Source organism: Podarcis raffonei, chromosome 10 (assembly GCF_027172205.1).
Source record: "Podarcis raffonei isolate rPodRaf1 chromosome 10, rPodRaf1.pri, whole genome shotgun sequence".
Lineage (NCBI taxonomy): Eukaryota > Metazoa > Chordata > Lepidosauria > Squamata > Lacertidae > Podarcis > Podarcis raffonei.
Window position 1 is genome coordinate 42864083 of NC_070611.1, and position 23082 is coordinate 42887164.

Consider the following 23082-nt stretch of genomic DNA (forward strand, 5'->3'; position numbering starts at 1 on the left):
CGGAGAGCGCGCAGCGGCGCCCCCGGGAGGCCGCAGACTGGAGCTGCCCGGCTGGCGTCGGCGCTTCCTCATCGCGGCCCTCGGCTCCTCCTCGCGCCGCCTGATTGGGCCTTTCGAACTGTGCGGGCGGACGGAGGCGAGTGAATCAGCGCGCGCCGCAGCTGCGAAGGGGTCGCCGCCGCCGCCGCAATCACAGCGTGCCTGGCAGACGATGTAGGGGGAGCTTGACGCGGGGGGCTGTTGCCGTGTGAGTGAGTAACCTTCCCCGTGTCCTGTCCTTCGAGGGGATTCGTGCTTTCCTTCTGGCTGCAAGCTCAGCCTTTGCCCGGGGAGTGCGCAAGCAGCCGGTGGACAGTTGCAATGGTCACATGCTGCGGGCAAGGCTGTGTGACTAGGTTGCTCTTCCTCACGCAGGCATTGCCTTTGAGGCATGAGCTTGAGGAGAGCGCCTTTCCCTTTTCCACCTCAGACAGCGAGGGTTTAAAAAAGATTGCTTTCTCTGGCTACCTAAGGCTGCTGGGTTGTTTACATTGCGTTAGGGAAACAAAACACCAGCGCTTTGGATGGGCGTTACAGTGCCTACAGATGCAGTTTGTCTTCAAAAATGTAGAACGGAGAACGTGAAATATAGTTATTATGGGGGGGGGGAGTAATACAGAGCAGTCCAAAGGTTTTAGGGCCAACTCTGAGCTGGAAGACAATACTGGCATGCATGTGGGACAGGCCCTCTTAATTCAGTAATGTTTGTGGCAGTCTGTCCTTTGTCCTGCCTCCTGTCCTAACAGGCCTGGGAGCATTCAGGTTTTTAAGTGGAGAATGCCAGGCCTAGTGGCAGGTTAGTTTACTAAAGATTTTTGACCAAGTGTAATTTTTTTCTTCAAGTAGCAGTAAGTTCATACAGTTGCAAGGTATGTAGCTGATGTGTAGCTTTGTATGTGTGATTGTATGCAGCGCATGCAATTCCCAAAATATGAATCTGATTTTTAGGATCACAAAACCCAATGGTGTCTTTCAAATCAAGGCTATATCTTTGGGAGTCTTAAAGCAAACTATCTGCACAACATGGAACAGTTCCTAAGCATACTAATACTTGAATGATGAGCCTTCCAGTGAAGCTTTAGGGATCTTTGAAAGTGGGCTCTTCAGCTGTATGGCTGCAAACATTTGTCTTCCAGCGTGAAAAACAGACCTTAATAGTCTCGATTAGCAGTTTTGAGTTCAGTAGAGTTAGGTTTGATTTCCAGAGTAATACCTTCCAAACAGCATGTTATTCTGTGTAGGTTTGATTTGATTAATTTCCATACCGCTTAATATATTAAAAATATCTCTAAGCAGTGTACAGAAAATGGAATCAATAATACACAATTTGAACAAAATATTTCAAAAATGCACATTTATACAAAGTTACTAATCTATTGGTTGATATCAATATCCATTCATTTTCCTTCTGACGCACCCTCCCTCTCAGTCTCCGGGTTCTCACCCAGAATCAGGTCAAAACAAACTCTCAGCTCACCCACAAAAGTCTCACATTGAGAAGGGTTCCTGGAAATAGCAGGGCAGACCTAAGGTGGATAGTACTTCCTCAGGCTGCCCACAACTGTGTCCCATTCAGCTGCATTCTCCACACCCATTTGTGGGCAGCCCGAGGAAGTACCATTCCTATCCTCAAACAGCTGGTTTGTTAAGTTTCCCAGGGAGTCCAGAGGATAGGAAAAGGACCCCCTTCAGCTCACAGCTCTATCTTCACCCATGTCCTCTCCTCTTCCTCCAGCTTGCCTCCTCCTTGCAACTATGTATAAGCATGCTTACTTCCAAGTAAGATTCCAGTGGAACCAATGGAAACACATTTTGCATCCAGAGACGTTCCATAAAAACTGTGGAAAGTTAATATTCCATGGCTTGTCCATGGGCAATCTGATGTTGCAGTTAAGATATCTGATGTGGTCTAAGGATTACTACAGCATATCTGGCTACAGTGTGTGTTTTAAGTGTCGTTTGCACTTCTGAAAACTTTCACACCAGCAAATGATAAGGAGGATCAAGAGCAGCACTTGGCAATTGGTTGGGGTAAGTGTATAGGATTTGGACTGAGTTATGCTGGTGGTTAGGTGTATACGAGAAGGGAAAAACACTTTGCTAGTTTTGTCTGTGATGAAATACCCTAAATATCTATTTAACCTTTAGGCATGGGTGGCTTCCACATTTGAATCTGAAGTATTGTGTAAAACTGTACAAGATAAATCATTGCAACATGATAAGCTGCTACTGCAGATTTGTCCAAAGCATTGTTTACTTACATGGGTTGTAACACAAGACTCTCAAGTTGTGCTCAGTAACAGAAGTGGTTTGGACTCTAAGTATCTAAGGCTGCAATCCTTCCTTACTGCTAGATACAGTGGAATTTACTTCTGAGTAAACATGCATAGTATTGCACTGTTAGAGACAAGCTTTTGTACCATCTCCTATTGTGGTCTTTGCAGTTATTTGAGAACAGAGGGCTTTGTGTTATATTTCATCCATGTGCTAAGTAGAACTGAGCATGTATTTCCAGAAGTTTATCAAAGCTCAGCATTTATTAGCGTTAGGAAACTAGTGAGTATCTGGATTCAGACCATCTGCTGTTGAACTGTGTTTGTGGGGCTGCCATTTGGAAACTGTAGTTAATACAGAAAATGGCAGCTGAATTGCTAACTGGGAATAGATGTTAAGCTCATAGTACATCTGTATGATGCCAGCTGCATTGGCCGTAGTACATTTCTGGGCACATTAAGAAGTGCTGGTGTTGACCTTTAAAGCCCCTAGTGGGTATTTGAAGCCCTGTTCATGCCCTTGCCAGCAGAAGCCCTTGTCAGCCTACCACTGAAGAGACTCTTTCAGTGATTGTGCTCCAATTGGGGTATGTTCCAAAGAGCTTTGCCTGGTGCTTACCTCCCTGTCCTCTCCTGAGTCTTTTGGATGCAGTTTCAATCCTACTAACAGCTTCATGCTTTTGATTTTTGTGGCGTGTGTGTGTGTTTAATTGTTTTATTCATTTGGTAAACTGCCCTGCTTCCTGCCAACTTAGCAGTTTGAAAGCACGCCAGTGCAAGTAGATAAATAGGTACCGCTCCGGCAGGAAGGTAAACGGTGTTTCCATGCGCTGCTCTGGTTTTGGTGTTCCGTTGCACCAGAAGCAGCTTAGTCATGCTGTCCATATGACCTGGAAAAACTGTCTGCAGAAGCGGACAAACGCCGGTTCCCTCGGCCTGTAAAGCGAGATGAGCGCCGCAACCCCAGAGTCATTCACAACTGGACTTAACTGTCAGAGGTCCTTTACCTTTACCTTTTTAAACTTCCCTGCTATATAATTTTGGGCTGGTATTAAAATGCTTACAATATTTTATTTGTTTGATTATGTATTCTCTGGAAACTTTCATAACACTCTTAAGAACAGAGGTAAAATGCCCAACTAATAGCCACTGAATTAACACCCAGTGCCTAAACTCACTGTGAGCTACTTGCTAATTCAGAAGTGGTGTTGGAATGATAAGCTGCAGCGAATGGTGGCTTTAACTGCTAATAACTTATGGTGCTAGTGGATGAGGGACATGGATACTGAATGCTTTTGGTGAGTCAGCATTTGAAAGACATACATAATCCAAAGTGGGTCAGCTGATACCTGTCATTGGGCCAGATGTGTGGGTGAGAAGCAAGCTTCTGAGTTGCACATATCACTTCTTCAGGCAGGAATTTGAAGTAGTAGTGGCAGTATGTATGTGAGTCAGATGGGCCTGTGTGAGTGACTCAGGCCACATACTTCCCTCAGGCCTAAATCAGTTGAATCTCCAGTTTCTTGAATTGTGGTCACTTTTGAGGAAGAGTATGACTGTTTGAATTTTTTCTTCTCTTACACAGGAAGGAGGAGATGTCTGGGCTCAGCATAGCCTGCCCACTTTCTTTAAAGAATTCCAATAGGCTTGATGCAATTGCATCATGGTTCATGCTAGGATTCTGCAGTTGTGGCTGGCGTATTGCACTTAGCTGGCCTGGGAGTGACCACTTCTTTAGTTAGTTAATTTTGTTTTCTTTTTGTTTACCTCCTTATTTCAGTTTTTAAGATTTTCTTCCAAATGGGTTCACATTCATTTTAAACAAAAATGAGAGGCCAAGCTTGTCCTTAAGTTTGCACACTTAAAAAAAAAAATAGTTGAGTATAAAGATACTCAACAAAGGTAGAGAAGTAATATCAGCTTCAGGACGCCAGAAGAAAGGGATGAATTACAAACAGGTATTAACAGTGTGGACCAGGGCAGTGTGCAATTTTCTTCCTCTCTTTGGTACTAGGGCAAGCTGCAGTTTGAGTTGAGTGTGTTCTTTCTAATAAAAAGGGGAAGAGCAAGTGCCTTTCTTTGGCCAATGGACTTGACCAAGCTGCACTTCCCTTTGCCATGATGTTCTTCCGGGGTGGAAGGCAGTCTGACCTCCCAATGGCTGTTGGTCCCCTTGCTGGTGGGAGATGCCAGAATGTGCTTCCTTTCAGATCTGCAGTCCCATTTATGATGTGAAGATCCCTATTTGTGGGTGGTGCGTGGGTGTCAAGAGAAAACTCACAACAGCACGCTGGGAATGGAGAAGGATGATGGTTCCGTCTGGCAGTGTTTTCTTTCTCGTTCCTTATTAGAATGTTTCCTCATTTCCTTAAGCCACAATTCATATTCAAACTGTGATTTGAGGCAACAAGGATATATATATATATGAAGAAGGGAGGAGGACAGAAGGGCAGAAGGTAGCCTGCAAGCTCATTGCTTGCTCCCAGTCCGCTAAACCATGGTTTGGAGGATCAGGAATATGATGTCTGAATAGAAGCTCTGATTATATCTCTAGAGTGCCTGAGCAGCAGGAATCCTGCTTCTAGTTGACAACATATGGCCAATTCAGTGATGACATTTTAATAGACTTCTATGACAGACGTGGTGTTACCCAGTGAACTGTTGTGAAAGAACTTGACATTTTCTTTGAAATGCCCATGCCCCCCCTCCAAAGATTAGTTTTGTGAGGCATTCCTGAAAAATGAAGATTCTGGACATTCTTCCAATGTTCATTTGTGAATATTTCATTTTATTCAGGCACCGAGCGTGCCCTCCACATTAGGCTGTCTTTTGTTCTTACTCTGGCGATTGGCATGTTAAGGCCCTTGTCTGATTGTATGGGGCTCCTTATTTTAATGAGGGCAAGCCTCTTTGCTTGCTGCTCCTGCCATATTTTCCCCTTTCTAAAAAGTCAATGAACTCTCTCAGGCTTGTAGTTAGGACAAAGGGCTTTTTATGCTGAATGAAATTTATTCCCTGTGACCAGCTTGTGGGAAGCATAATACATTCATTAGTAATGTTCTGCTTTTTTATATTCTGCCCTCTTTCGTATGGTGCAGAGAAGAGAAATATCAACAGGAAAGGGGCATGTGCTATTAACATCCAGGAGAGAAGTAGTGGAACTTCTGCACTGACAGATATGATTAGTTCAGGATATAGCTGTGCTCTCAGACTGACTATGGCTCGAAACCCAAATCAACCTCTGACCTAGTCCTAAATCTGGAGTATAAGCAAGGTTGGTATTGCAAAGAATTAAAATAAGAGGTGATACTCCTCATCAATAGTATATGGATTTTTGTTTTAATGAATTTGCTAGCAAGGGTTTTTAGTGTATATGTGTTTTTAGCACTATTTTATCTTTTCTTATTCTTAATGTACATCCCCCCGGGCTCTTCTGAGGAAGGAGAAATAAATAAAATGACATGATGATTCTGCAGCTTGATGTGAAGGAAAATTTAGAATAGAAACATGTTTGTGTTCTAAACATTATAATCCAATTGGCAATCCTAAGAACTATGGTTTGCCCCCCAGTGCAAGAGTTTTATGCAAGCTGAATAATCATGTAATTTCAATCGTGTTGCCTTAAACTCTGTTTCAAGAGCAAAGTTCTGTCAACTTCCTGTAAGAGACTTACTGGCTTGGTTTGGACAATCTTTCCTGGGTTCCTGAGCCATTATTTAGAAAGATCATCCAAACCGGACAGGGCCATTTAAAACATTTCTGCATTCCTTGAATGTGTGCTCGAGCCTTCCCCAATCTGGTACCCTTCGGATGTTCTTGGGTTATAATTCCCTTCATCTCTTACCATTAGCAATGCTTGTTGGGGCTGATGGGAGTTTGACTCCAAAATGCCTGGAGAGTGCCAGGTTCAGCAAAGCTGATGTACACCCTTGCTGCTAAACTGATTTTATTTTTTCCTCTGTTGCAATTTTCTGTTACTGTAATTTGTTTTTTTATGACTGTAGTTTAATATAATTTCTTATTCATTTATTTCTGCCTAGCGATTGCATGTAATTGGATGGCTTATATAAATATAATTAATGTTTCTGTGTCTTTTTATTAGTTTTCCTTGTTTGTAGTTATTGCCATTTTTGCAATTGGCTTTTGAAACTTTTGCAGTCATGTAGGAGGAGAGAATTGCTCCAAACCAGTTTCCTATCCCCTCTTTTGCACTCTGTCTGACGATGTCTTGGAGGATCTCTGACCTCCCAGAGAGCCTGTGAGGGATTGCAATTGGCTGCAGGGAGAGAATGGATGATAAACTTTCTGTCCATGAAGGATTTTTAGGTTAACTTATCTTAGGATCTATGTATGTATCATATGAGACTCATAACATCTTTTCTCATAGCCGTTCATAGGACTACATTTGCAGGTGCTAGGTGTGACTCCAATATAAAATAGCCTATGAGTTTCAATTTAACGTGTCTCCTCTTTCCATTCCTAGGAAAGTACAATCGCCATGCAGCATGCAGTTCAGGTAGGCACAGTGAATTACTGACGTCTTTATTATCATTTTCCTACCTTAACCAAGTAAAAAAATATGCTTCTGAAGAAAGACCTGTGACGATTTACAGCAGAATCCTGTGCATGCCTACTCAGGAGTAGGTCCTATTGAGCTCAGTGCTCCTGGAAACTGGGAATAGAATTGCCACCCAAATGTGCCAAATTTATGTGTTGTACTAACTCGCTGTTTATTTTACTCGCTGTTCTTTTAAAATGAAAATTCAAAGTTTAGAATCCAGGCTGCATGCCTGTCGTGGAACATACATAAAACCAGCATCTCTGATGTTCAGTAAGGCTGTTCTAAAACAAACGTGAAGCGTTTGGGCAATAGGTTAGATAATGTCATTACTGACTTAATACTACTTTTGTACCTTCTTTTTTGGAAAGGGCTTAATAATGTTTAGCAATAATGTTCAACTGTTGCAACTCACAACCTGTACTGCAGGTTGCAGCCTACCGTATATTTCAAAGTGTAGCCAAGGTGTCTTGTTTAGCTGTTGATGTCTCCCCTTAGGTGTGGTTTGGAGAGGATCCCCCTCTAAGTCCACGAAGTCCGCTGACTCCAAGGCATGGCCCAGGCTTGGCAGATGTTTTGCTCTATGACCAGTGGATATCTGTCCGACATGAGGCAACTCTGGTTCCTATGCAGGAGGACCTGTCCATCTGGCTCTCTGGCTTGTTGGGTACAGTACTGGGAATATTTGTCTGTTTGGAAGAGGCATTGCCCTAATTGTTGTTGTCCTTGAACCCCATTCAGGGATCTGTCTCCTACATTCATTCATTCAGGCATATGTATAAACTGCTTAATCAAAGTGCTCCCTATTCTGCCTAAGAACTATTAAGAGCTGTATGTAATAAAATTGCAGATAAAATGCTCAAAACTCTCTCCTCTCTGTGTATAAAGATATGTAAAATAATCAGCGTTAAAACACAGTTAAAATAAAACTAATAAAGGTAACTAAATTTTAAAACTAATACAGTGGTACTTCAGGTTACAGACGCTTCAGGTTACAGACTCTGCTAACCCAGAAATAATACCTCGGGTTAAGAACTTTGCTTCAGGATGAGAACAGAAATCGTGTGGCGGCAGCAGCGGGAGGCCCCATTAGCTAAAATGGTGCTTCAGGTTAAGAACAGTTTCAGGTTAAGAATGGACCTCCAGAACGAATTAAGTTCTTAACTCAAGGTACCACTGTAGAAGTAACCAAATGCCTGGGTTGGCTTGCTGAAATAAAATATGTTTTTAACAGAAGTCTAAAACTAAATACAGTCGTACCTTGGATCCCAAACACCTTGCAAGTCAAACATTTTGGCTCCAGAATGCCAAAGTGAGTGTTTCGGTTTGCGAACGTTCTTTGGGACCTGAATGTCTGACGCGGCTTCCGACTGGCTGCAGGAGCTTCCTGCATCCAATTGGAAGCCACGCCTTGGTTTACAGACGTTTTGGAAGTCGAATGGACTTCCAGAATGGATTCCATTTTACTTCTGAGGTACCACTGTATATTGAGGGTGCCTACCTAATGTAAATAGGCAGGAGTTTCAGAGCACAGTCGCTGCCACAGTGAGAGATGGACTCTAAGTAAATGAGGGTTGAAGAAGAGAGTGCGGGTGTGCTAGCCCCCTCTCCTGAGTCCCATCCCACTTTCCACATGCTGGAAGGCAAGCATCTGAACTTCAGATCCTGCTGCATGCTTGGAGCCTCTCTGCAAAACCCCTGCTGCACATGATTGCCTTCCAATGCCTGGCAGGCAGTGGGGACGCAATGAAGGCAGCAATCTTAGTAAGCACATTCCTGCTCTCTTCTCATGTGATTTGATTTGTGTGAGAAGAAGAATGTCTGCTTTGGGCTAAAGTTTAGCACAAAAAAAGTCAGAACCATTACCGTACCCAAGGAATTGCAGGCACCTCTTCCTGTTCAAGGTACTCCCCCCCCCCCCCGGTCTCTTTTTCTCTTTCATTTGCTAAGAGCATATAATAATGCCTTGCCACAATCTTTTTAAATGTTCGCATGTTTCAAAAAGCACGGACTAGTTGAACAAGTCGGTGAATTACCATTTTGCAACCTGTAGCCCATAATATAGGCTGCAATGATTGCTTTAAAATGCAGGAACACAATCATATGCAATAAAATGAAGAATATGAATGAAGTCTACGATGCTGTGATTTCTAACGTGTTGAGTATGAGGTAATTTATCGCTCGGTTTAGGATGCCACATGGTTCTTCTGCAACCTTCCACAGCTCCTTCTGTTATTGTGCTGGCTCTGCCACATATAACATCTTCCTGGCTAGCTGTGTGCATCCGACTTCCTCAACTTGGTGTCTTCCATATGTTTTGTACTACAACTCCCATCATCCCCAGCTGCTGGGCAAGGCTGGCGTGAAATGTTTGAAGTGGGTTTGAAAGTTCAGCTGGAATTGGTCAAAAGCTGATGAAATACACACACAAAAGGAGCATTTGGACATTATTCTCCTGTGAAAATGGGCTGCGTTTATGTCTATGCTATGCATGTCTGAGTTGTCCGTTCAAGTTTATTATTCACTACTCTAATGAAAAAGTGGCTCTTTTACAGGGGTAGAACTTACAGCTGACCAATTGTTGGAAGATCTTGATAACGGTGTGCTGCTATGCTTGTTGGTTGGAGTCATTCAAAGCACAGTAAAGGAAATTTGTGACCCAAATAGTTTAAGGGTAAGTACAGCATTCATCACAGCTTATAAAAACACAGAAGTGAGATTTTCTACAAACTAATTTCACTGGGATTATTTCTGCTCAGGTTCACATGAAGGATGTAGCATGCAAACTGAAAGTATACATTTACCTTGTTAAGATGCAGCTGTGGTAGCACCAGAAGGTTCTTTTGCATTAGCAATGATAGCATGTAGCCAGATGTGCTTGTGCTCCTGGTTCAGATGTTGCTTTTTCCACATGAATGTGGGCAAGTGCAAGCCCAAGAGTGTTCTCATGTATGGAACTTTGGTAACATGGTTGCATCTTTGAATCCAAAGTTTAAGGCTATTATACTTCTGATGAGATCTCATTTTCAGGTAATGCATTCGGGACATGGGCCCCTGGAGTCTGTCTTTTATGCTCCGCCCAGGAGAATCAGCATCGTGTTGTTGCCTTGGCAACATGTCATGGCAAGCATGTATGTCATAGCTCCTTACAGAAAATGACACTGGAGACAAGACAAGGGTATTGCAGGAACCCTTGTCCACTGAGGAGTGGGGGGAAGGGAGGGGTTGTTTATGAAGCACAGGATACACAGAGACAGTTTGAATCACTTCCCACCTTGGGCTCCTTTCAGGGGGAAGGGTGGTATATAAATCTAACAAATAAGTAAACAAATATTGACACATTTCAGGTGCACCTCCTTTCCTCTTGAGCAGTACAGGTGCAATGGGCTGTTCAAAGGTGCAGATGCAGGAGTGTAGGAAGACAGGTGGTGGTTTAGTTATGGGATGTGTGGCATAAAAGCTGTAGGGTGAAGTACAGTGGCAAGAAGCTCTGGAAACAAAAGTGCTACAGGTGATACATGCCAAAATGCATGTAAGCCGCCTGTAACTGGAGAGGCAGGCGATTCCTCATAAGTATGTGGGAGGAGAAGGGATGGGTGTGAGATGAGGGCAGTACTGAGCAGCCCAGGGCAGTGCTGGAAGGTGGCCACACCAGTGGGGCACCAGATTATAAGGGGGTGGAAATGATCAGCCCCCGATTTGGTTATCGGTTTGATTATTTATGATGCTTCGGAACAGATAAAAGGTGAGACTTCGTTCGATTTTTATTCTGCTGTGAAAGGGAAAAGATAATTTTGAATATTAAAAAAAACAACCCACAACCTTTCCGATCATAGTGCTCTGAAATTGTTTATGCATTGGAATTCCTTAGAAATATTAGTGAATCATATGTTAAGTCGTCTGACAACCTTCTTCTACATTTAGATTACTGGAGCATTATTTTGTATACCCTTGGGGCTTTGTCCTGATTTCTTTTCATGTGATACTCCATTCTTCTGCATTTTGCTGATAAGATATTTTTAAACCATCTTTCAAATCCTATTTTCAGCAGAGCAAGTAGCAAGTCAGTTAGGTATGGGTGGGCTCCACTTTTGTGAGGAAAGTGTTTCTGACAACTAAAGGCTAACCTCCACAAATCTTGATACATGGTCTATTTAATCCTGTTTCAGCCAAGTCCTCAACAGTGCCAGTCAAAACCATTTCCATCACTGGTAATACGTACCCAACAAGATTTGTTTCCATTGCAGTTCTCTTCCTTGGAAAGCAATCTAAAAGTGCTTTCCATGTGCTCACAAAACCTCTCTTCCTGTGACCACCACCCAGATGTGATACATTGTGTTGGATCCAGGTTACTTTAGTTGTGCTTTCATTTCACTGAAATCAACAGGGCTTCTATCCAGTAGCACTGATTTCAATTAGACTAAAGGAGCGACTAAAAGAGCAATCCTATACACCAGAAGCTTGTGTAGTGCAAGATTTTGTCCTTCCCCCAGAATATCCTCTTTTTTGGGTTTACAGCAGCTTAAGAACCACCAGACTTGGTTCAGCCAGCTGAGGGATAAGCTGGTGTATCTGCAGCTGAACCGAGGATGAGGGGGTTAAGCTGGTTTAGCTGGATGTGTCAGCAAAGCCAGAGATCTGCTGGATCCTAACCCTGCTCATCTCTGTGAATCGTCCTGTAGCCTTGCTGCCAAAATTAATCTGGATCTAACCCGCTGTGTATGTAGATGTAAGGATTTTGCGATAGTATAAAAAATATTTCCCCCCCCAAGCCTTCTGATGGTTACAGATTAAGATGTGTACAACTGATTTACACAACCGTTTTCCTCTTTCCAGGATTTCCCTTTGAGAAAAGTGCCCTGTAAGAAAGATGCGCCTTCGGGATCCTTTTTTGCTAGAGATAACACTGCCAACTTTCTCAAATGGTGTCGCTGCATTGGCGTGGATGAGACTTACCTTTTCGAATCTGAAGGCTTAGGTAAATATTGCCTAATGAGGTCAGTCCCATGAAATGACATGGCCATTAATTTCTCAGGCAGGTTGTTGCTGTGGCTACTAGTTAAAAGGGGTAGAACTGTTCATAAGGGGTAGAACTGTTCATAAGGGGTAGAACTGTTCATAAGAACTGGTTCCTATGAGTGTGTTCCAGAGTTTCTTGATTATGAAACAGGTGGTGCATATTCTTCTATAAAAGACAGAGTTAAGGTGTAACCAATGCAGGCTTGAATACAGAGCAAAATAACCTGATGGAAAGAGAGCCAGGGTACCAAGTATATCATGGAGAAAAAGAGGAGGACTTTCTTGATTGTTGCTTTTGGGGATAACAGAGGGGATCCTAGAATAGCTTTCAAGCCAGTTGCAGAACAAAAATCTATTAATTGTTTTAAAACTAAGCTGTACAGATTTACTGAGGGTGTTGTATCATGCTCCTCAATGGAATCAGGACTCATTTGCTCAAGATGTTGGGATTTCCTTCCCCCTTTGCTCCATATTCTGACTTGTTCGGGGGACTTCTTTGCCTTGTTAATGCTCTGATATGCATTGATTGTGGTTCACCATATCCTGGAACACTTTCAGATTCTGGGTGGAGTCAGCAAGCAGTGAGTTGTGATGCTGAGGTCTTTTGCCACATTCACCATGCCAGCAACTGTGGCAGCTCTTCTTATAAACTACTACATGTGACTCTGCTATCACTGGTGACATTGGATGGTGCTAAGAAACATTTTTTGGGTGTGTGTGGAAATCTGGGTGTGCTTTGTTTGCATTTTGGGGTGTTTTTAAAGATAACTATACTTGGAAATGGGAAGTTAGCTTTTTCTAAGTCAATAAGGCTCAATGGTTGGTTGGTTGGTAGGTAGGTTGGTTTTCTCTTTCAGTTTGCTTTTTTTTGTTTTTACCTTGGAATCCTGCACTGGGGCTTGACCACTCAAACCTACCCACCCCACATCAACATCAACATGCAAAGTACCAGCAGAGCATGCATGAGATTTGGGGGCTCTGTTGGACTCCAGTCCCATCTAGAAAGAGAAAAGGTGATATAGAAGGCTGGTGTTCTAACAACAGTGGTAGGAGAAGTCCCCAGAGGGGCTGATATTGCTCTATAAAAACTCCACAGAATGGCTATAGAAGGTGTTACAAAGTGACAGGGACATGAGGTAGTAAGAATGGACACAACTGGTCAAGATGTCCAAGGCTTCCATAACTCCCCCCTGCCGCCGCTGCCTATTAGTGCCGAGCAAAGACTTTCTCTAAAAAGGCAGGGATTCCCACTGTCAAACTCCAGCATTTCTTAATGTCTTCGGAAGTCGTGCAGAATGCAGGCCCAGGCCTTTGATGCAAAGAGACTTACAGAGAAAGGGGCAGCTGTAACAGGAGTTAGCAGTACCTGTTTGTCCAAGGAAAATCTTCCTCTTTCCCAAAGCTTCCCATAGCCACTCTGGCCCCTGGGTCACATGCATCAGCTCTCTGGGTGTGCATAAGTAAGTATGATCATAAATATGAATGATCTTCACCCAGGATTTAGGAACCTGTGGTCATACTGCTGTTGTTGGACTTCAGCGCCCATTAGCCTAAGCTAGCATGGCCAGTGAGTTGTAGTTCAAGAATCTATGCTTTCCCTCCTGGTAACAAATTTTATTCTTAGTAATGGAGATTGGTAGTTAAGGGGGATGCTGCAGGTAGTACAGGGTGATATAATTTCATGTTTAGGAGCTTTCTATGTTCCTGATTCTAACATCTGGGGAAAAAGAAGGTAGCATGTTGCCATGCCAGGATTTTTTACTTCTTCTCTTTCCATGCATACTGTACCTATTTTACTGATGGATCTGTGATTAGTGCAGATGTGATTTTTCAGGAATTGGATGCAAATAACTGGATGCAGTTAAGTTCCTCTCTCAAAGGCAGATATGCCCTAAATGCCAGCTAGGAGCCAGTCTCTGTTTCAGTTTTCTTTATAAAGTGCTTCAAGTACATGACTGCTAAAATTCGTCAGCCAGTTTAAGGACTCTGCAGCGTCAACAATTTGTCAGTAATTGACATTTTGCATTAGAAGCAAGAGCTTTGGATTTTACCGCCCTACGCTCCTCATTCTAACTAGATGGATAAGAAAATGTAAACTTTCAGGCAAGTTCAGGATTGCCACCTTCAAAACACTTCCAACTTAAAATCAGATCTTGCGCTGGTTTTGTACCTGGAGGATGACACTATCTGCCTCTAGTTTCAGACCAGACTTTGTAACCAGCAGCTGCCAGACCAGGTTTAACCTGATGGAGCAAAATCTCTGACTGCTCATAAAGAAGAGTAGCTCAAAACAGAATTGGTTAATTAAGGTTTTGGTATTGTTCTTTTAAAATAGATGCACACCCGCCTGAGTCCCAGCCCTGCAGAAGAAGTGCTACTTAAGTTGTTGTGAAATTGCTTGTGCTTGTTGAAACACAACCTTTAAATATGTTTGCTGCATACATTTAGAAACCAAACTTCACCACCACCTAGGACCGACTGGTTGCGATATGCTTAGTAATTTTAGTTTATAAATGCTGATTTTGCATTTCGGGCAACTTAATTGACAATGGCAAGTGTTCTGTTTTTTGAATCCCACCAACTTTAGGTGAAGCATACTTCTAGGAAACTGTATATCTTTGTTCCAGGTGTGGCCAAAGTGGAGCCCTCCAGATACTATTAGACTAAGCGCCCATCATCCCTGACCATTGGTCTGGGCCTGATAGAAGTTTGGGGGCACCACAGTGGTTAACCATACTTTCAGAGTCACCATTTAATCCCCCCCCTCCTCTGTCAAGCATCTCTCAGTAGCAAAATCAGAGATCGTATTGGGTAAGATGACTTCATAAATAATGAAATAATATGTCTAATAAAAAATAATTTCATTTTCATCTAGGTAGAATGGAGTTGGCAACATTTATAATTGGAATCAGTCACACCATATTGCATCGTGTATGTAGCTCAGAGTATTGGGGAGGCTGCTGACTAGTTAACACAGTAGCTGGCTTCGCAGCATAAATGCGTGCTTTGTATGCTCTTGGCAAAGAGCCTCCTTGGAGGGGCGAAATTCCTCTTAGCCTGCTGTGCCCTTTTACATTCAAGCATATTTGGAAATAAGGAGTGGCTGTTTTGTTTGGACACTGGATTCCCTTGCGCAAGCATACAGCTCTGGCTTGCCACCCAATTTCCTTTGCATTTGAACAATGCAGGAACCTTAATAATTTTTATACTGCCACTCCATCCAAGGATCACAACATGATGATAATGATACTAAATTTGTATACTGCCCTTCATCTGAAGATCCCAGAATGGTTCACAACAGGAAAATACAAAATGAGAAGAGAGTCTATATCTGATATAGAACCCTAGGAAACTTGAATTGTGGTGTGTGTCTTTTGTTGATGTCTGTTTTTTTCTTCACACATCTGTATCTGGCATCTTTCCAAATCTCTTGACAAATTCCTACAGTTCAAATTTCTTTTTGGGGGGCGGGGGGGGCGGATTTTCATTGAGAAGTAAGTCCAGAAAGTGTTATATTGGCACAGCTGTTATTGATGCCATGGAGAACAAAGCTTATAGGAGTAATAATTCAGAATTTGGATATTAGATTAATCATCAGCATCATCTCCTTCCACATTCATGTCTGAAGGTTATGTACAAAATACAATAAAGGTAAAGGGTAAAGGGACCCCTGACCGTTAGGTCCAGTCGTGGACGACTCTGGGGTTGCGGCGCTCATTTCGCTTTATTGGCCGAGGGAGCCGGTGTACAGATTCCGGGTCATGTGGCCAGCATGACTAAGCCACTTCTGGCGAACCAGAGCAGTGCACGGAAACGATGTTTACCTTCCCGCCAGAGCAGTACCTATTTATCTACTTGCACTTTTGATGTGCTTTCGAACTGCTAGGTTGGCAGGAGTAGGGACCGAACAACGGGAGCTCACCCCGTCGTGGGTATTCGAACCGCCGACCTTCTGATCGGCAATCCCTAGGCTCTGTGGTTTAGACCACAGCGCCACCCGCATCCTACAAAATACAATAGAAACAGCTAAAAACACAGAAGATAACAGCAAGTTAGTTTTAAAACAATACCAAATAGATGCCCACGGCAGAGACCTATTCATCCAGCTGAGAAAGCCTATTGAAACAAAAATATATTCAATTGTTTCTGGAAAGTGCAAATGGTGGGTGCCTTTCATATTATAACTTGTCTTCTGTTGCACAAAAAAGAAGTCGTTCTCTGAGTTACTTATTCTTCTTTCGTCTTGCATGCAAGTTATTTCTAGTCTGCAGTTGATTTTTTACCCTTAAATAAAAATTAACTTAAGATGAAATAAGGCAAAACATTAAGTTTTCAAAATTCTCTTCACAGTTCTTCATAAGGATCCCAGACAAGTGTACCTTTGTCTACTGGAAATCGGACGCATCGTATCAAGGTGTGTATTCATTGGAGTTTTCTAGATAGAGTATGTAACGTAGAGCAAACCTTGAGAAACCTTAAGAGTAGCCAATGTGGTGCTTTCCAGATGTTGTTGAACTACAACTCCCATAAGCCCCATCCAGTGTGGCCACTTGTTATGGATGATAGGAATTGTAGGCCAGCTACAACTATGTTGTTTACCCTTCATTTAAATGGTTTCTCAAGGTTTTCTTCAGAGATACAGCCTCTTTATGCCTCCTTGACACTCAGGGAAAGAAAGCCTACCAAATTTTAATTCAGTATGAGTAGTTCAGCAAGTCATGGCTAGAAGGGGCAGTGTTCTCTCATTGGATTGGGCAGCATAAATCAAAATGGCAGAATTAGATACTGTAGGCAGTAGAAGGTTTTTTGGTTTTGAAATCAAAGATGGCATTGTTGTCAAGTCCCAGCAAAGGGGGCACACCATCAAGGATAACACTGACATCCCAGTTTGATTCCTCAGTCCCACTCTCCCAGCTTCCAGTTCTCCTGCTTTCAAGCTCTGATGTGTTCATGTGGAACAGGTATAGGCAAACTTGGCCCTCCAGATGTTTTGAGACTACAGTTCCTATCATCCCTGACCACTGGTCCTGTTAGCTAGGGATAATGGGAGTTGTAGTCCCAAAACATCTGGAGGCTCGAGTTTGCCTATGCCTGATGTAGAAAATTGTTTCCAGGCAAATACATGTTCTGAGAGTCTGGCTCTGCAGCTTATATGATTGAACCTTTGGAGAGCACTTTCTACATTTCTCAGGAAGTCAAACCTATATTTTAGATACTTCACAGCCTGCTGTATATGCACTTAGACATGCTAGAGACATGTAATAGCTATACACTATTTTTCATTTCCTTGTTTCAGAATTTTATTTAACCTAAATGCAGTACCTTTTCCTCCCACCCCTCCTTTCCTTTTTCTAGATATGGAGTTGAACCGCCTGTATTAGTAAAACTGGAGAAGGAAATTGAATTGGAAGAGACCTTATTAATGTCCTCTGATCCTGTTGCTCCTGCCGTCACTCCCAAGTCGTGTTGTCAACATGGAGAACTACACGAAGCGGTAAGTATCGCTTGCATTTTGTCCAATGAAGTTTTAGCTTGCTTCGGTGAGTTACCTTGTATTGTGTGCTCCTCTGAATGAGCATTTAAAAGGAGCTCCATTTGAAAATGAGCTTCATCTGTGTAATCTCACCAAGTTGTATCTAATTTAAGTCGTACTCAGTAGAGCCATAAAAATTTGCTTGATGTCCCCCACCTAGTAGGATTTAAGCAGCCTAACTCTGCACAGGATTGCCATCTGATAAGTGCAATCCTGTGATTCTTTGCTGAGAAGTAAGTCCCACATAGCTTCAGTGGAGCTCTTTTCCAGGTAAGACTGGCCGCAATCTTCATAATAAACATCCAGCAAAGTAGGAAAGGAAATTTGATCACAATGCAGGAAGAAGAAAATCCATCTGTTGCAACAACTAAAAGTGCTCATTATTTCCTCTGAAATTTTGTGAGCTTATTATCAGCTTGGCAGTTTTGAGGAAGAAGGGTGAGATCTTCGCATTGGCTTTCAGTGATGTCATTCTTGTAGCAAAACAGGAAGTTCACATACATTATTATTTTTTAAAGATAACAGGGAGAAATTAACAAGAAATATTTGTACAAAATAGGTTAAGCACATTGCTGAAGATCCTCCTTGCAGCTGCTCCCACAGGTTTTCAATTGAGTACCTGTCTGAAGGACGCTACAGGTTGGGAGACAAAATACTCTTCATACGTGTAAGTTCAATTTCTCAAAATGGTTTCTGATCAAAAAGTTATTCCACAGACTTTGTTGGAATCTCTTTTCTAGTAAATTGAATCCATTGGTTTGGGTTCTGCACTCTGGAGCAGCAGAAAACAAGCTTGCTCCATCTTCCATGCAGTATTTTTCATATTCAGCCTGAATGCCTGGCTGAGTGAGGCTAGGGAATGCTTGATCAATAAGTCCCTCTGCTCTCTGCTGTGGTTGTTGGCAGCCTGCATTCCTCTGTCCTCTTGGTCTGCACTTGTTTAATGTTTTTAGGATTTGTGGAGTGGTCTTCAGGGACAGCTGGAGATCATTCTGTAATATATGAGGAAAGCTGGTAAATGGGAAACTATGATAGAGTCCCAGAGGGTGGATTAAGGCCCCTCAGATATCCTTCTAAGCCTAATATACTGCAGTACAAAGGGGCAGATATCCTATTCTCTACTCTTTCTCCCTTCTTCTGCTAGATGTTACACGGCAAGCATGTGATGGTACGTGTTGGTGGAGGTTGGGATACTCTTCAAGGTTTTCTACTCAAGTACGACCCTTGCCGGGTGCTGCAGTTTGCGACGTTGGAACAGAAAATCTTGGCGTTTCAAAAAGGTGCTTCCAATGAGACTGTTCCCGATTCATCTGCTAGAGCGCCACAGCCTCCACTCATGAATCCCATATCTGCAGTGGATACGTATCAGAAACAGAATTCAAAGCCCTGTACTCCTGTTTCAGATCCAAAAACTCCACATGTAACTAACAGAAAACAGGCAGTAGCCAAGTTTCCACAATCAGGTGGTCTTTCTTCTCCCAAAGTAACAACGTGTACGTCTCCTACAAGCCAGCTTGGACCAGGGCACACCAAGTCAAAAGGCTTAGTAGTGAATAACAATATGCCATCTTCCAAATCTTCAGCAGCTGCGTCAAAAAAATCAGCACCTCCTCCTCATAAATCAACTTTGGTTTCAAAAGTTCGGCAACCTGTAAATAAAGGTTCCTCCTCTTCTTCCTTGTTGAGAACTGCTGTAACTTCAAATTCGCTTCAGAAGCGTGTCTTGTCACCAGCCAAACTCGCACATTCCCAGAATTCTCCAGCTGTTTCGGATCCTGCCCTTTTTTGTTCAGCGAGTAAGCTTTCTGAGCTACCTGGAACAAAAGCTAAAAGAGTGGCTGTAGAACAAGATTTTGATTCTCCTAACAGCAGAGCTCGACTTGATGCTGCAGCCAAAGCTAAGCCTCTTTCAAAAACCTTAGCAAGACCTGCAAGGCCAGCTGACAGAAATCCGCATGTCCCGAAGCCAACATTGTCTCAACAGCCTTCTGCAAAACCAGTTCCCAAAGTCACCACCCAAACATTACCCGCACAATCCCAGTCACCCAGAGGCATGCCAGAAATTAGCCAGGCCAAAAACATCAAACCTGCTGTTAGCCCTGCTTTGGTTACAGATGGTAAATCAACACAGCTGATGTCTTCATTGGGACCGAGGGGTAAAAATGCAGCCTCATCTGTTAACAACCAGACATCTGTCAAAAATGTTCAGGTCCAAAATAGCACGGCGAGAACTCTGGTAGGATCCAGTGTGTCAAAACATCCAGAGCGTACCCCACTGTCCGTGGTGCGCCTTCCCCAAAAATCAACCAAAGTTGAAACCAGGAAAAAGGCTATGCAAAGTGCTAACAGAGGTCAATCAGCAGTTAAATCTTCTCAGAATGAGAAAAACCTTTATCCATCCACTAAGAATCCTCTTTCAAAAGTTAAGACTACCGCTGTAACTACTAAGGGGACACCTGGAAGCTTAAAGGACCCAACACTGAAGACTAAGCAAGATGATAATTATTTTGTTATGAGTGGAAATAAGAAACTCAAAAAGTTAAAATAACTAAGGATATTAACTATTGATGTTGCCTGCTTTTCCGGTAGCTACTTCATTCAAGTGTAAAATGTTTAAATAACAATATGGTAATCAAGATATTAACTCCCTTGTCTATAAATGATGTTGTTTGATAAGCTCTGCTAATCAGCTAAGAGTGTTCACCAGAACTTATACCAGTCTTCTCTAATACATTGATCTCTATAGGGCATCTTACTTTAGTCTGTATTCTATGCATCTTTGGTAGAATTCTGGCATTCATGTTTGATGTGACAAAGTGTTCGTTTCTCATGACAGATATTTCTGAATGGATCCCATGTGCCACCTAGTATTTTTCTTACCAGGGAAAAACAGTAAGGAGCAGGATTCTTTATAGGCGCCTGTATTAGTGGGCACAGGAAGGTACATTTATCAGGAATGTGTACAATCTCCTGATGACATTAGCCCTTTTAGGAGACGCTCTTGTGCATTGATTCAGAACTTTGTCTGAAGATGCTTTTTGTCAAAAGTGGCATTGTGAAATTGAGCCTTGTATCTAAACACTAATTTCAGTAAGAATAAGATGTAAGTTTTTTTAAAAAAACCAAACAAACAAGGTAGAAGTAGCCAACGTGTGAGTAGCTTTATATTGGGGAGAGATCAGAGTTATTATTAGTAGTAGTTTGGCTAATCTTGAATGCTGAAAAGAAATGGTTGGTTAGCTTTAGGGCATATCCCACGCTACAGCTCTGTTCTGCGATGGACTTCCATACGCACAACAGACTTTCTCCCTCCTCTCCTGTCCCCTCCAGCTCCCCTCTCAAAATCTACTCTGGTGGGTTGGGAGAGTGTCCAGAGCAGCGGGGTATTTTTCTGGGGGTGGGGATGGCAGGAACAGAAGAAACAGAAGTTCTGCTGGGGCAGTGGAACTACACGTGTGAAGCACTGGATACAACCCTTTATTTTTAAGGGGTATTTATTCTAATTTAAAAGCTCTTATGTAAGTCCCATTTAAGCGTTCAATACAGATCCCTAAGAACACTAAAAATTTCTGCCTTAAAACATAACTTCAGTGCCTTAGCACATGATGCGCTCAGTTGTATCACAAGATATTTTAAATATCTGGGTTCAGACGTGTGCCCTAGTTTATTCATGTGGGCTGAGTTCAAGCCTGTGCTGATCTCAGCAGGGCTTAAGCAAATGAAACTCTGGGTCTGATTGCACAGGAACAATTTAATGAACGCTGGTGCTTTGTAACTCTTCTGCGTGTCAGTCTTTCTGAGGCGAGTGGAGCTTGTGCAGCCACAGTGCGTAATGGATTGCATGCTTAAAATGCATTAGCCAAACCTCCCTATGGGAGGGAGAACACCCCATAGAATTCTAGGAAATATGCTTGTGTCTGCAGAAGTGGGCCAGCAACCTTCAGATAATATGATTTACATTTGTAAGCACAATTCAAATGCCTTTCAAATAAGCTGCCTACGTCGTTTTTTAATATTTATATTGCACATTACTTCATGCTAGCTACATAATTCATTCCTTGTTGCATTTAATACAGCATAACCTGCCATATGCAGCAAACTTTGGAGCGGAAGTAGCTCCATCTAAGTGTCTTCAGTACAAAGCTGTACATTCTCAAGCAAGATAGTATTAACTGCATGTGTATACCAGCTTGTATACACCTGTACTTCCTAAAGCAGTATTTTTTAGAAATTTACCATTTTTCAAAAAAAAAACTTCACAGTTCCTTCTCCGTAGACTTTTTTTTTCTTCAAATGTAGAAGTCAGGAAAAGCACTTTCTCACAAAACTGTCTGCATGTTGCACTACTGAATATCAAATAATGTCTTTAATTGCAACGTACATTGCGAACCCAGGTGAAATTGATCTTGAGATAATGGATTCTGCCCAAAATCACAAATTAGTAAACCATTATTGACTGATGTGGAAATAAGCAGCCATGCACCCCCCCCGGCTCTTCACATCTGCTGTAGCTGCACTTAAAAAAGAAACGCCTGACTAGATGAGGCAGAATGCATGTCCCATTGAAAACAATGCTGTGTAGACAAAATATATCCACAGTTAGCTTTACATTCTAATAGTGCACTGCCAGTTTACACTCCTCCTTGATTCTGTACATGATAATTCCACAGGAATGTGTCTATACGCACCATTCCCCTTAGCTGCTTTGGAGTGACTAGTTATATATGGCACCTATATAGCTCTTACATATACGGCAGTGGTTGGGAGACAAAGTAACGGTTGTGCCTGAAAACTACTTTTTATTTATTGGAAAACAGCAGTGAAGAGGTATTCACACAAGTCAGTGTCCGATCTTTACTGGCCATAACATGAATATTCATTTCTGCACTATCAGTTTCTATTATTTATGGATTTTTGTAAGTCAATAAACTGCTGCAATCTATGAGAAATGTGGCAATGTTGTCAAGTTTTTTTTTTTTTGCTTTTGGGTGCTTAGTTAAGGCTCAAGTATGGAAGTCTTTACAGCTATTTAGTCACCAAAAAAAGAGAAAAAAGTCTCTGTTACTGAATAGTATGCACATCAGCCTGATAGCCTGATTTTAAAAAATAATAATGAAGTGAACCTTCCCCTGTTCGATGCTATAATGATGCGTATGTGCCAGGTAGCATGGAATGGGATTATATGTAATTTGAAGAGTGTTGTAGTTACCCAACTAGTATTTAAATGGTATGTCCATGAAACATCTCTCTATAGGCAACTGGGGGCTACTAAGTCTGAGCAACAGTGTTTGAGGCTTGTGTATGCTCTATGGAGCTGCCTCTGAAAGTCTGGGAAAGATGGAAAGCTCATGTGACAGCTCAGCTGGCAGAACATGAGACTCTTAATTTCAGTCATGGGTTCAAGCCCCACATTGGGCAGAAAGATTCCTGCATTTCAAGGAGGGTTGACCTAGATGACCCTCGTGGTCCCTTCCAACTCTACAATTCCACGATCCATGCGAGTTCTAATGTGTGTGTGGGGGGGGGGGGCTCGTCCAGAAATGGCCTTTAACAAATGTCTTTTTACATTTTTATTTTTCCCTTCTCCTGAGGAATTCGCATTGGCTACAAAGTCGCCTACCCCATTTTATCTTCACCGCAGCCCCGTAAGATAGATAAAG

At 42.4% G+C, this 23082-nt stretch overlaps 1 protein-coding gene across 3 annotated transcripts; it reads left to right on the top strand.

Moving 5' to 3' along the window:
- The first annotated feature begins 110 nt into the window (after positions 1–110).
- On the top strand, positions 111–22371 carry GAS2L3 (growth arrest specific 2 like 3). 3 transcript variants are annotated; one of them, XM_053405289.1, is made up of 10 exons: positions 111–251; positions 3898–5586; positions 6796–6828; positions 7369–7537; positions 9426–9544; positions 11707–11848; positions 16240–16303; positions 17245–17383; positions 17982–18089; positions 18567–22371. In XM_053405289.1, the coding sequence occupies exons 3-10, from the start codon at positions 6811–6813 to the stop codon at positions 19968–19970; spliced, it is 2163 nt and encodes a 720-aa protein (XP_053261264.1). In that variant the 5' UTR covers positions 111–251; positions 3898–5586; positions 6796–6810; the 3' UTR covers positions 19971–22371. The 3 variants fall into 3 exon arrangements, with proteins under 3 accessions (XP_053261264.1, XP_053261262.1, XP_053261263.1); XM_053405287.1 differs by lacking the exon at positions 3898–5586; XM_053405288.1 differs by lacking the exon at positions 3898–5586 and having other exon boundaries at positions 111–247.
- Positions 22372–23082: the final 711 nt, after the last annotated feature.